This window comes from Megascapheus bottae, chromosome 7 (assembly GCF_031878675.1).
Source record: "Megascapheus bottae isolate mThoBot1 chromosome 7, mThoBot2.hap1, whole genome shotgun sequence".
Classification (NCBI taxonomy): Eukaryota; Metazoa; Chordata; class Mammalia; order Rodentia; family Geomyidae; genus Megascapheus; species Megascapheus bottae.
In genome coordinates this window covers 22,173,616-22,187,761 of record NC_143515.1, presented here as the reverse complement: position 1 = coordinate 22,187,761, position 14,146 = coordinate 22,173,616, and the positions used below count along the sequence as shown (strand labels likewise).

General features: G+C 46.2%; 1 protein-coding gene across 2 annotated transcripts in view; it reads left to right on the top strand.

Moving 5' to 3' along the window:
- The window catches only part of Spmip9 (sperm microtubule inner protein 9), a 43,326-nt gene extending 30,536 nt beyond the window's left edge, over window positions 1–12,790 (top strand). The window contains exons 1-3 of one of the 2 annotated variants that reach the window (XM_090336116.1): window positions 7,378–7,511; window positions 10,512–10,604; window positions 12,293–12,790. In XM_090336116.1, coding sequence (XP_090192242.1) covers window positions 7,434–7,511; window positions 10,512–10,604; window positions 12,293–12,667 — 546 coding nt within the window. In that variant the 5' untranslated portion in view covers window positions 7,378–7,433 and the 3' untranslated portion in view covers window positions 12,668–12,790. Of the gene's footprint in view, window positions 1–7,377; window positions 7,512–10,511; window positions 10,605–12,292 lie in introns of those variants that run through there. The other variant, XM_090336117.1, reaches the window with a different exon arrangement.
- The last annotated feature ends 1,356 nt before the right edge of the window (window positions 12,791–14,146 follow it).

Here is a 14,146-nt window from a genome sequence, read left to right as displayed (position 1 = left end):
CCATGCTTTCCTCCAGGCTTCTCCATCCAATTCTTAGCAGTTGCCCCTTTAGGGGGAAGGACCACACCTTAAGACCCACCCATCTACCTCAAAAGTATCTCTGACAAAGAAAAAGTCCATCTTGGCCTGCATGATGAGGAGGAGAGGGCTGACCTCCAGGTCACTGGCGTCTCTGTCAACGCCATTCCCGGAAAGATACTCCTGTCCACACTTCATTCCACCAGGACACGCCAAGAGAGATGCTCTCCTAGATTAACCCTTAGCACCGGGTCAGGTGAGGGAGAACTAGGGTGTGACTTACTGATCACCTTGCCCTTTCAACAGCTAAATGGCCCGACCCAGTATTGACCCTGGATGCACGTTCCCAGAAAGCATTGGAAAGAATGTAAGAAAGTTGACAGAGGAACAGGAGACAAAATAAGCTCAGTGACTATGTTGAGATGATTGTTGTGCAAGGGAAGATCTTTTAGAGACCATGTCCTTTCAGTTCTTTTGGGCATGTTCGTGCCCCATCATACCTGCAATCTTCATTGCCATCCATGGTGTCATCAATATCATCCATCAGTGATGGTGGAGTGCTAACAGAATGCAGCCTAGATTTATTTAGCATGAGGCAAGAACCCAAAGGCTATTATTTTTCTCACTCTTACCAAGCCTTTTAGGCCAAAGGGTTTTAACCAGGTATCTCCAAGGGTATCAAAATTATTATTTTTGCCCCTAAATATCCCTACAGAAATTGTTTCTTTCTGCCATGGTTACAAGCATCTTTTCATAGCAGCTCATCTGAAGATCTAATTTATTTTCTCTAAAGAGTTGTTACTATTTCACAATGCACCTATGTTCGTATTTATGCAATTTCTGCTAGTGTAGTTGTAGGTTGCTGAAGATTTTTGTGATTTCAAGCAATGCTAGTGGGAACAGTGTCACTCCCTGTTCTTGTGGAAGGCCTTGATATAAGACTGGAAGTATAATTGCTAGGTGAAAGGACAGAGCCATTGACATTTTTGGCAGCTATGTCCAACTGCCTTCCAAAAGATTTGGGAATTTCATGCTCTTTGCAATGGTGTATGAATCATTACCAGATTCCTCATGTCAGTACTGGAAACTATATTGGGAAGAAGCTATAGATTTATTATTGGATTCTTAATAACGTATCTGTCAGGAGGAAAAACGTAGAAGTTATCATTAGGCAGGATTAAGAGGTGTTGGGTGATTTTTGTGTCTGTCTTAGACAAGGTGCCTATTTTATGCTGATATGTAATAACAGAGGAAAGGATCTTCTTTCCTTCTTTGTTATGGTTACAGTGGTCTTATTTGCTATTGATTTCCTGGAAATTACTCACACTCAATAGAAAGCCATAGCCCATCTGTGGAGGTCCAAGCTAGGTTACTTCTCTCTCTCTCTCTCTCTCTCTCTCTCTCTCTCTCTCTCTCTCTCTCTCTCTCTCTCTCTCTCTCTCTCTCTCTCTCTCTCTCGTCTTGGGGCTTGAACTCAGGGCCTGAGCACTGTACTTTGGCTTTCCTCAAGGCTAGTGCTTTACTACTTGAGCCACAGCACCACTTCCGGCTTTTTCTGTGTTATGATCTACTGGTCTGTTGAGGTGGGAGTCCTTCTATTATTTACTATAAAGACCCTGAGTGAGTCATTTCTTGTGACAGATAATTCTATTTATCAATGTGACTGGACTAAGAGATGCCCAGATGGCTTGTAAAACACGATTTCTGGTTGTGTCTTTGCACATGCTTCCAGAGGTCATAGCATTTGAAACTGGACTGAAAAGAGGATTTCCCTACCTGGTGTGAGCAGGCAATGTGTCCAGTCCATCAAGGACACAGATAGGATGAAAAGACAGAGAAAGGACAATCTGTCTTCTCTTCGCTTGAGCTGGGCCATGCATCTTCTGCCCTTGTACCTTGGAGCTCCTGCTTCTCAGGCCTTCTGTTAGCCTGAAATATACAGTTGATCTCCACAGTGCTCTAGCTTGCAGATAGAAAGCTGCTTTTCTGTCAGTATTATAATTTCTTCTACACTGGTCTATGGAAAGGGTCCCATTCATCAGGTGGCTGACATGTTTAACAACTACTCTTGTTTATGGAGCATGAGGTTTATGTTTGCCCCTGGGCTCAGGAGACCTTCACAGATTCTACTCCATTCTATGTAGACAGGCATTTCCTGTCCTTATTTCTCCCCTTTAGCAGGGAGTAGAGATGTGAGCATAAGTAAATCATTTGGAGACAGTGTGTAAGTCGCAGAACCAAGTTCAAGTACAAAATTGGGCCACTCTAAAACTCTTCTCAGCACTCAGCCTTCCTCTGACAGTTTATATTCCTCAAGCTAGCACTGAAGGGTTCAAGTCCAACCCTAAGACTAGAGTCTTCTAGCTTCACCTTTTCTCACAAAAAACAACCAAAGTTGGGACTAAGAAAGGACTAGTGGACAAGACTTGACTGGCAAGCTTAGAAGAAATCTAGAGGAAAAAGGCGCCAGTCATGAACTCTCAGCACTGGGGATGCTGGAGGCTGAGGCCAGAGGATCTAAAATTTGAGACTAGCCTAGCCAGTTCTGTCTCAAAAAGCAAAACAAAAGCGAGTAAAGGGGTAGTTTGAATCTTTCTTAGAAAAACATATATAGTGTAACATTTATATTATAGCGTATATACAATAAAGACATGGAGTGGGGGAAAGGGATGTAGGCAAAAGTAAGTATTGGGGAAGGTGTTCTTGCCAAAGGTCCATCAGTGGCTGAGCCTAGAAGGTGCCGGAGTTGGAGCAGAGAAAGCTCTTCCGTGAGGACTTGATTTCATCTCTGCCATTCTCCCGTCCCTTTCAGCACGGATGGCTTGTCCACGACTGCATTCCCTACCTGCCTTGCTCATTCCTCACTGTGGGCATGGTCTTTGTCTTCTCCCTGACCAATTTATCAATTATTTGGTGACCCAAATTTTGTATTTCTTGTGTGTAGGGGGAAGGGTGGTGGATTGATTAAAGATGGGAAATGCAATCTGGGCACCAGTAGCTCACAGCTATAATCCTAGCTACTCAGGAGGCTGAGCTCTGAGGATCATGGTTTAAAGCTAGCCCAAGTCCATGTATCTCTTATTTCCAGTTAACCACCAAAAAGCCAGTAGTAGAGCTGTAGTAGCGTAGACAGAATCTAGGTCCTGAATTCAAATCCCAGGACTGGCACCAAAAAAAAACAATAGAAGAAGTTTCTCAGCTTTGAACAAAAATTGCTACAGAGGGAAACACACAGGTAGGTTAAGTGTTAAAAACACACTTTCAGCTAAAGATAGCAATCTGAACACCTGCTTTAGCTCCACTCTTTCCCAAAACCTCTGCGTGTGAGGGGAAGGGGGAGCAAGGAGAGGCAGTCTTGGGGCTTGACCTCAGAGCCTGGCTGTCCCTGAGCTTCTTTTGCTCAATGTTAGTGCTTTGCCACTTCTGGACTTCTGACTTTTTGGTTATTAGTTGGAGATAAGAGTCTCACAGACTCTCATAGACTCAAGTATGTCAGACTCAGCTCAGTCTCTGGGAGATTCTGACACACAAAAAAGGAAGTACAGGAATCTGGATGTGAGAGTGTATCCCAGGGGGCTGTAAAGCTGAGGGTCACTGAGCTGCCTGGAAGGGGAGAGGGGGGTCATGCTAGCTGATGCTTCTGATCCAGCCTGAAAAAGAATCAGATTCTGTGCTGTGTCACCAGACACTGTGTGGGGCTGGTGAAGGCCTCTTCTACAGCACAAACATGTCTTCATTTTCAGAGCTGTCCTCCTGAAAGCTAATGACTGGAATGGGACAGGGAGGGTGAAAGAGATGTGGCCAAGCCTCCATGGCACCCTCTGCCCAGGTGGCTTCCTCTCACCTGCCTGCCTTGCCATTGTGGCAGGTCTTGAATGAAATGAAGGATTTGCTGATGGTTGGTTTGTTTGCTTTGGTTGTTTATTCTCTCCTGAATGAAGGGGTCTCCATTTCTTCTTGGAGCCTCCTGGCCCAGGCCCCTTTTTGGGGGAAAGAGTATTTGCTAAGCCCTTCCAGGCTCCAGGCTCCAGGCTGGAAGAGAGGGGGCAAAGCCCTGCTGTGCTGGGAGGGGGCCTTTGTAGTGTCGCCTTGCTGTTTGTGGTTCTGGCTCTGAGGGAAGGGTTGCTCCTAATTAAAGGCATAAATGCTTTAATCCCTGGCCTGGGGGCTTCCCATGGCGCATTAGCAGTATTAGGAAGGAAATGGATTGTAATCCCTTTAATATAAGCCCGGAGGAACTCGGGGGCTTCTGGTTTGTGAGAAGAATTTCCTCCTGTGATTTAACAATATTAACATGTTGAATTTGCATAGACAGAAATTTGGGGCCCAGTGCTCTCTCCCTCCAGGATACAAAGGGTGAAGTGGCAGTCCAGAAAGCTTTGGGACCTTTCCTAGTAATTGTTAAACTCCTACAGCACAAGGAGGCAGAGCCAAGAAACTGAGAGAGGCATGATTTTATACTAAGTTTTCACATGCAAACTGTGACTATTGATGGAGTAACTATGTTATCAACAAGGAAATGTGGATTTAGAGGTGCATGCCCTCATAATGCAGGTGTATACATTGGTTATTGAATTCTGTTCACACATTCTTATTTCCAGGTACTGGAGCTTGAACTCAGAGCCTGGGCACTGTCCCTGAGCTTCTTATGCTCAAGGTTAGCACCCTATCGCTTGAGCCACAATGCTACTTCTGGCTTATTCTGTTCATGAGGAATCAAACTCAGGGCTTCATGCATGCTAGGCAAGTACTCTACCACGAAGCCACAATCCCAGTTTTGTTCCTGAGCTTTTTTTGCTCAAGATTGGTTCTTGAGCCACAGCTCAAGTTCTCTGATTAAAAGAATCTCATAGACTTTCTTGCCTGGGCTAGCTTGAACTCTCCATCCTCAGTACAGTGGCATGAGCCACCAGCACCTGGAAACATCTTTTCAAATAACATTTATTTTACTATGTTTCAATGTTCATGTTGGTCTTTATATTGTAATTTCATTTATCTTACCCTACACAATTTGCATCTAAAACTCATATGTGATTTTGAAACTTGGAAAAATAAAACCAACCAGCTGCACATGTATACTCCCAGCTACTGGAAAGGGTTGGGGTACCAGGATCAATTGAGCCCCCAAGTTCGAGTCTGGGCAATACAGCCAGATAGTGTCTCAAAAATCAAAACAGGGTTTGCTTTCTGGTTTACCTTCCAACTCTGTAAATATAGAAAAGAGCCTGCCTTGTATGCTGCAAAAGCAGAGCCCAAGCATCATAAATAATGCAACTGTCTTGTACTTCAGAACTGTCAGGGGTTAACTGCATCCTGAAAACTTTTCAACTTAGTACAATGTGACATGTTGTAGCAATCTACTGCATTAATGTGTTGCAGCGTAGGGGGTGGTGGGAGCCTGTGTATGCACAATCCAGCATCTCAGTCTCTCCCTGGGGTATACTAATAGACCCAGTCTTTCCAAGTGTCTGTCCAGTTGTGCCTGGGGATTGTTGTTAATTGTCACTGCAATGGAGCCAAGAGATTTTACATAAAAATAACTAATGGCAGCAAAGGTGTTCCCAAAAGCCTGTTGACACAGTGAGCCAGTGAGCAGCCCGCCCTCTGCCTCCCCTCCTACTGGCTTTGCCCAGCATGTGCTTTGTTGTTGGAGCTGGGTTCTGCAGGGTAACTTGCAACCAGCATCCTGAAAAGTGAGACATTGCTCATCCTCCACTGTAGTGTGTGTGTGTGTGTGTGTGTGTGTGTGTGTGTGTGTGTGTCCCTTGGGACTTGAACTCCAGGACTAGTCACTGTACTTGAGCTATTTTTTATTTTTATTTTTTGGTGGGTCATGGGGCTTGAACTTGGCGTGGGCATTGCCCCTGAGCTCTTCAGCTCAAGACTACCACCCTACCCTTGGGCTTGGCGTTGTCCCTGAGCACTTCTGCTCAAGACTACTGCTCTATCCTTGAGCCAAGCCCCACTTCTCATTTTCTAGAGGTTAATTGGAGATAGAAGACTCAGGTCCTTTTGTGCCCCAGCTGGCTTTGAACCTTGATCCTCAGATCTCAACATCCTGAGTAGCTAGGATTGAAGGCGTGAGCTACTATGATCTTGGCTGGAACTATTTCTCCCTCCCTCCTCCTTCTTCTTCTTCTTCTTCTTCTTCTTCTTCTTCTTCTTCTTCTTCTTCTTCTTCTTCTTCTTCTTCTTCTTCCTCTCTCTCTCTCTCTCTCTCTCTCTCTCTCTCTCTCTCTCTCTCTCTCTCTCTCTCTCTCTCTCTCTCTCTCTCTCTCTCTCTCTCTCTCTCTCTCAGCTAGCATTGTCACTTGAGCCACAACTGTACTTTGGGCTTTTTATGGTAGTTCATTGGAGACAAATGTCTTCCAGACTTTTCTGTCAGGGCTGGCTTCAAACCATGGTCCTCAGATCTTAGTCCCCTGAGTAGCTAGGATTTTAGGCAGGAGCCACCAGCTCCTGGTAGCTTTTACTCAACCCACTGGCAATGTCAGTGTGTTACACGTCCAGAAGACTCTTCTCTGCTCAGGAGTTGACTCACCCCTCACTTAGAAGCCATAAGCTAGACTCATGGTCACCCTCCTCAGATCTGGCTCCCCAACTTACCCAGGTACCCCAAAGCTCCATGGCTCACCCCAGAAAACCTGGGAATCTCTTCAGTACCTCTCTGTGTCTAGCTCCTGTTGCTTCCTAGTAATGACAAAACCCTATAAAGACACCCTCCTAAAAACCCATCAAACCCACTGGATTTTCTTCAGATCTGTGGTCATTCCACTGTCACAAAGACCAAGCAACAGTCCTTCCACGTGTGCCTCCTGTGTAACTACTAGGACTGCAGGCATACAGCATCGTACCCAGTTGTTGAAATGGAGTCTCACTGCTCACTTAGGGCTGGCCTCCAACCAGTATCCTCCGGATGTCTACCTCCCAAATAGCTAAGATGTGCAGGCATGCTCCAGCATCCTCGGCTTTGTGTTGTTTTCCATCTTTAAGAGCCATTCTACCATACTGGAAAAGAGAATAGAAGTTTGACACATAGTTTGAGCCAACCTCTCCGAGATCAGAGGCCCACAGGAGCTGTGGTCTAAGGTAAATTCACCCGCTCATCTTAGAAGTCTATTACAGTGTGTTCTGGTGGCTTCCTCTCCTGGAAGAGCTTGTGCTGTGCAATCCTAGAAAGCACCTGCACCTTGTGCCATGCAAGGTTCCCTTGGCCCCAGGTGCGCTGAGACACAGTGGCTCACTCTGGGAGGAGTAGGCCAGGGCTGGCGCAGGGGAACTGACATGCAGGAGGGCTGTCCAGCTACCTGCATCACAATGACCAGGAAATGGCAGCAGCCTCCACTGTGCCAGGCCAGATCAGGGCTGAGCTATTAAACAGAGAAGCAGTGTTGTAGTTGCCACAAGAATTTCCAATGCCCTATCAATGGCGTCGGCGGCGTCAGAAGTCGGCAGTAGACAAAGACGATCCATGTGCCTGGCTAAAACAAGAGGTAAGTTCTGTTTGTGTAGACGTTGGTTCCCAGTCCTGGGAGACGAGCAAGCAACTGGTGTACAAAAAAAAAGCAAGGAGTGTTGGGCACTGGTGGCTCACGCCTATAATCCTAGCTACTTAGGAGCCTGAGATCTGAGGATTGCAGTTCAAGGTCAGCCAGGGCACAAAAGTTCATGAGACTCTTATTACCAGTTAACCACCAGAAACCCAGAAGTGGAGCTGTGGCTCAAGTGATAGAATGCTAGCCTTGAGCTGAAGAGCTCAGCGACAGCACCCAGGCCCAGAGTTCAAGCCCCATGACTGACAAAAAAAACAAACAAACAAAAAAAATTAACTGACCACCACTCTGCTGGTCACAGCCTGGTAAATCCAGCGAGGGTAGGAAGTAGAATGCCCTGGGAATGAAATGGAATCCTTAACGCAAGTTTCTTAAGTTAAATACTTAAATTTTGTATAAAGGTGATATATGGAGGGTCACAGTATATAAGTCAGATAGATAGAGTATGTTTCTTTGGAACAATGTCACCCCCTTTTCTCCTCCTCTCCCAGTTTCCTCCCCGCCATTCACAAGTTGTATAGTTCATTTTCAACAGTGTCCAGTTGAGTAATCACTTCTACATTTGTTCACCCTTTGTCCCTCCATTTCTTTTTTCTTTTTCTTTCTCTTTCCTTCCCTCCTCTCCTCTTCTTTCTTTTCTTTTCCTTCCTTCCTTCCTTCCTTCCTTCCTTCCTTCCTTCCTTCCTTCCTTCCTTCCTTCCTTCCTTCTTTCTTTTCCTCCAGTCCTGGGGCTTGCACTCAGGGCCTGAGCACTGTCCTTGGGCTTTCTCGAGGCTAGCACTCTACCACTTGAGCCACAGCAACACTTCTGTTGTTGTCTGTGTATGTGTTACTGAGGAATCAAACCCAGGTCTTTGTGCATGCTAGGCAAGAACTCTACCCCTAGGCCAAACTCCTGGCCCTGTCCCTCTATTTCTGGGCTGGGTCCCCTCTTACTGTTTCCTTGGCAGACATTTGAGGGGCCTTGTACATATGGTACTGGGAGATCACAGACTGACTGTCCCCCGGCAGCTGGGCCTTTCCTAGGACTTCAGGACAATCCTTCTCCCAGGAAATGCAGGACCGTGCAGTTGTCCTTACCTTGGACACCCCCGCTTCTGCATGAGCATGTCTGGGTCTTAGGCATGTGCCTGGCCTCCTCTGGCAGTGTGAGCCCCAGCTCAGTGGGGTCTGAGCCAACTCTGCTCCTCCGGCTCAGGAGAGCCTATTCTGTGCACAGTGCTGGCCAAATCAGCGATCTGCCAGTGCCATCTTGAAATGGGCTACGTGGGAATACTTACACCACAGGAATTGACAAATATTGGACACTCTGGGTTAATAGTTGCCAAAATCTATGATCATTAAATACTCAGATATCACTGGCCCTGCTCTTTGATTCATCTGTTTGAAGGGTAAATCTAATATTTGCCTTCGTCCTGAGTCCTGCCACAGGGCTTTAGGCTTTGATTACTAGTCATCTGTCCCTAGTGCTTTGGGCTAGATAAAGGTATAAATGTGCACTGTGAGGACTGTACAGCCATGAGGAATGAGGGGCTCAGAGAACTGGGGTGGCTGTGTGTGGCTGGCACAGCTGAGAGGGGAGCCCAGTTTCCTCTGTTTGAGGCCAACCCACCTGTCTGTGTAGGTCCTTGGTGGTGTCAGATGCACATGTGATGCATCTGACAGCAGACTGGGGCAAGTTTCTGTCCCCTGTGACTAATTCAGGGTCTGGAAGTCCCAGAAAGTAGTCTCAGGAGAGGGATAGGCATTTTGGGACTCTCTTGCTCATCATTCTCCAATGAGGTTGTATATGTGTGTGTGTGTGTGTGTGTGTGTGTGTGTGTGTGTGTGTGTGTGTGTGTGTATACCAGTTCTGAAACTTGAACTCAGAGCTCGATCACTGTTCCTGAGCTTTTTTTTTGCAAAAGAATAGCATGCTACCATTTGAACCTTAGTTCCACTAATGGCTTTTTGTTTTTTGTCATTAATTGGAGCTAAGAGTCTCACAGACTTTTCTGAACCTTACTCCTCAGACTTCAGGCTCCCAAGTAGCTAGAACTGTAGGCACAAAGCTATAGAAAGCCTAAGTTAAAGTCCTGAGCTGGTGTACTTCATTAAATCTTTAACCATACACCTCAATAAATGTTGCTGTGGAGGGATACAAAATCTATCCAAGTATAGCTGGGTACCGGTGGATCATAATGGTAATCCTAGCTACTCAGGAGGCTGAGATAGGAGGATCCAGGAAAGTCGGTGAGACTCTAATCTCCTATTAACCACTAAAAAGCCAGAAGTGGAGTTGTAGCTCAAGTGGTAGAATGTTAGCCTTGAGCTCAGGGTCAGGGAGGCAGCAGCCAGGTACTGGGTTCTAGTGTCATGACTGACAAAAAATAAATTAAAACAAACAAATAAAAATAAAACTGAAAGCAGAGGTGAAAATGTTTAATATTTGGGAAGTAGAGAATAATGAATGACAGACATGTTTGGGAGAAGTGACATTTAACCTGGGTCTTGAAGGATATATAGGAGTTTGCTAATGGCGTAGAGGGCAATTTGCGTTTCCATCAGGAGATAAGAGCCTGTGCCAGGCAAGAGAAGTAGCAGGAGTGGGAGAGACTGCAGCACATAGAACAGGACAGGAAGGATGGAGGAGCAGAAGCCAGACCATGGATTCCTAATTCCAGGCCCCAAAGTGGGGCTTCATCCTGCACAGGATGAGAAGCCATTGAAGGCCTTTAAATGGAAGAATGACAAATCAGAGCTCTCAGTGTGTGTTCTCTTTTCCCTTTTCTTTCTTTCCTTCCCTCCCTTCTTCCCTCTCTCCTTCCCTCATTTCCTTTGTCTGAGACCTGGACTCAAACTTGGTATCTAATACTTGCTTTCAATTATTGGCTGATGCTCTACCTACCACTTGAACCATGCCTCAAACTGCACATTGTGTGTGTTCTCTCTTGTCTTTAGAGTCGTGTGGATTTGGACATTTACAAAAGTTCCTACATGGTGGACTATAAGCCTTTTGGAAAGCACAAATACTCCAGTGTCACACCACAAGAGGTAAGAAGGCACTCATTCAATTGTCCAGTGAAGTTATCTTTTTTTTTCTTTCATATATTTTTTATTGTAATTAATAGAAGGGTTACATTATATTCACCAGATAGAAGGTGGATTACTTCACATACATTGATGCCCTTTCTCATGTCATGGTTCCCATTTCCCTCCCCCACCCCCGCCCCTCATCTGTTTCCCCCCCTTCCCTATCCTATTTCAAATAACCAAATAAGCATATATACAATATATCAGATAACAAGGTGAAATACTGTAACAATATGAGATAACCAAGGAACAGTAAAGGAGAAGAGAAATAACATAGTACATTCAGGACAATCACTCATTATATACCTCATCACTCTTGAATGCTGTTTCAATATCCTTTAAATAATATATGAGCAAAATGAGTCAGACTTACATTTTAAAAGATAATCCACGTGTCTACATTGCACTTAATATAGGAAATGAAATAAAGTTTCATCCTGGAAATTTTTTTAATATATTTTTTATTGTAATTAATAGAAGGGTTACATGATATTTGCCAGATAAATGGCTTTTGTGCTTGCTAGGCAAGCACTCTACCACGAGGCCAAACTCCCAGCCCAGGATTTACTCTCTTGTAAGATATCTGTTTCCATCTTTTGTCTATTTCTCCATTAGTTTTTTTTTTTATTAATTTGTAGGAAATCTTCAAGTATTTTGTGTATATTTCCCTTGTTAGTTTTGTGTGTGTGTGTGTGTGTGTGTGTGTGTGTGTGTGTGTGTGTGTGTGAGAGAGAGAGAGAGCTGAGCCCTGAGGATAGCATTTCAAAGCTACCTGAGCAGGAAAGTTTGTGAGTCTTTTAACATCAATTAGTCAGCAAAAAGCTGAAAGTGAAGCTGTGGCTCAAGTGACAGAGCATCAGCCTTGAGTGAAAAAATTTAGAAGACAGTGCCCAGGCCCTGAGTTCAAACTCCAGTACAACACCTCCTCCCCCTCACCCCCAGGTAGATGGCCACAGGCCTCCAATGAGAAGCACAAATACATATATGTTCCACCGTGTTCCAAAGTATTTGTTGGGTTTATAATGGCCATGGGCGGGCCATTTCCTACCCTTGAAAGAACATCCTGGTATAGACCAAAATAACTTGAGACATTTGTGTATATACCAGGTGAAGGAGATATGCAAACATATTACTATATATATAATATTTGTAAAAACATTTTTTTTTTTGCCAGTCCTGGGCTTGAGCTCGGGGCCTGAGCACTGTCCTTGGACTTTCTCAAGGCTAGAGCTCTACCACTTGAGCCTCAGCACCACTTCCAGCTTTCTTCTATGTACGTGGTACCAAGGAATCGAACCGGGTCTTCATGCATGCTAGGGAAGCACTTTAACCACTAGGCCAAACTCTCGGCCCTGTAAAAACATTTTTAAAAGCCCCACTGGTAACAGTGGTTTCTTCTGGAAACAGGAGGAAGAAACAGGAAGCAGATTAGTGTCTTTTGGTGGAATTGGGGCTTGAACTCAGGGCCCTAACCAAGCACGCACACCTCTAGCCCTAGACGTAACTTCATAGGAATGACCCTTTTGTAGTTTAATTCTCTCTCGGTTGTGAATATTCATATCCAAATGAACTTCAACAAGAGGTCCTGAGGTTTCTCTTAGAGGGAAGCACTCCCCCCCACATCACGCCTCTTTTCTGTGTTTTCACAGCAGGCAAAGCTTGACACCCAACTCCGGAAGAAAGAGTTTTACAGACCCCCACACAACCCCAACCCCAGGCTGCAGGATGGGTACCCGGCCTTCAAAAGACCCCACATGACGGCCAAGGACCTGGGGCTGCCTGGCTTCTTCCCACCAAGAGACAATGCTGCCACAGCAGAAGAGGGCTGCAAGGCTGGCAGCATCTGCCCTCTGGAAGACCTGGAACTGCCGGCCTTAGTCGCGCCCAGACCGCTCATGCCTCGGCCTGATCACCACCACCTCCTGGACCCCAAGTACCACCTTCTGCGTGACTTTCCTCAGCACTGGAAAGGCAAGGTCCCCTTACTGGATCCTTTGGGGCCATCAATGCCATTTTACCAGTAGAAGTATGAGGACTGCTGCTGAGGGCAGTCCCCAGGGGCCCAGGGACATCTCAGGCCTACTGCCCCGCCCCCGGAAAGAGGGAAACCAACAATAAACCAAGCAAGATGAGCCGCAACACTGAGACTCTGTCTTCTGCCTCATCCATGCCTTACCCTGGGGTGCAGGGCCTTCTGTGTGTGTGTGTGGGGGGGGAGGAATGGCCCCTAAAGGCATTCTGGTTTGCATTTCCAGTCATAGTGAATTAGAGAATTCTTCCACTACATTTCTATGAAGGTGGGCAAATCTTCAGAAATTTTGCCATGTAAAATTCATGGGAAAATGGAATTCCATTGTTGCTTTCACATGGTGAGCAGTCTAGATTCATTTTATTTCATTCTTTAAAAACAGAAAGGGCCGGGAGTTCAGCCTAGTGGTATTGTGCTTGCCTAGCATGCACACAGCCTGGAGTTCAATTCCTCAGGACCACATACATAGAAAAAAAGCTGGAAATGTTGCTGTGGCTCAAGTGGTAGAGCTCTAGCCTTGAGAAAGCTCAAGGACAAGCTCAGGACTGGCAAAAAGTAAAAAGCAAAAACCCCACAAACAAAACCGAAGCAACAACAACAAAAAACAAACCTATGCCATTAAAAAAAAAAAAGCAAAAGTACAAACCATCTGTGATTTGCCAGATTACGCCTGTGGAGAATAAATCCTTATCAGGTAGCAAGCCGCCCTGCCCAGCTCTGTAAGGTGGAGGGAGGGGGTCACAGTATCTCGAAGTTGGGGAGCAAAATTGCCTACCAGAGAACTTGGTATGCAGCTGGCCCTCCCGAGACCTTTGCCATTGAAATTCACCCAGGAGCCCCACTGGCTGCCCAGCAGGCCGGCGCCCAGAGAGGAGCCAGCCCACCCCAGGCAGGATTGCTTATTGTAATTCTCTGTTCTCCTCTGCTACGCCCCCAACCCCTGCCCCAGCATCTCCCCAGCTACCCCTCTGACACCCTGGGGGCCCACCCGCCCTCCTGTATTGGTCTCATCACCCTACCTGTTCCCTCCCAACTGGACTGGTGGCTGACTTCTCTTTCCCCACTTCCCAAGTCCCTGCCCGGGAGACCCGAGTTGCAGGCCTCGGCTGCGTGTGTCATCCCCCCGTGGCTGGTCTGAACCTACCTTCCCCAGCCAGGTATTTGTAACTAACCAAGCCTGGCGCCACTCCCGACCGCGCAGGAGCCAGAGGCCTCAGCCCAGCCTAGAAAATGGACAGAGCAGCCAGGCACCTTTTATCTTCCCCCCCAAACCCTGGGGCCAGCCTGTGTTCTGTCTCCTACAAATGTTAATCGAGTGTGTGTGTGGGGGGGGAGGCGGGAAACTCTGGTGGCATGGCAGGTTAGGGTCAAAGTCCAGGGAAGGGTGCTATCAGGCTTCTGCAGCCCCTCATCTGACAAGGCCTTGCCTTCCAGGCACGTCTTGAATACTTAAATAATAAATAACTTAAAAAAA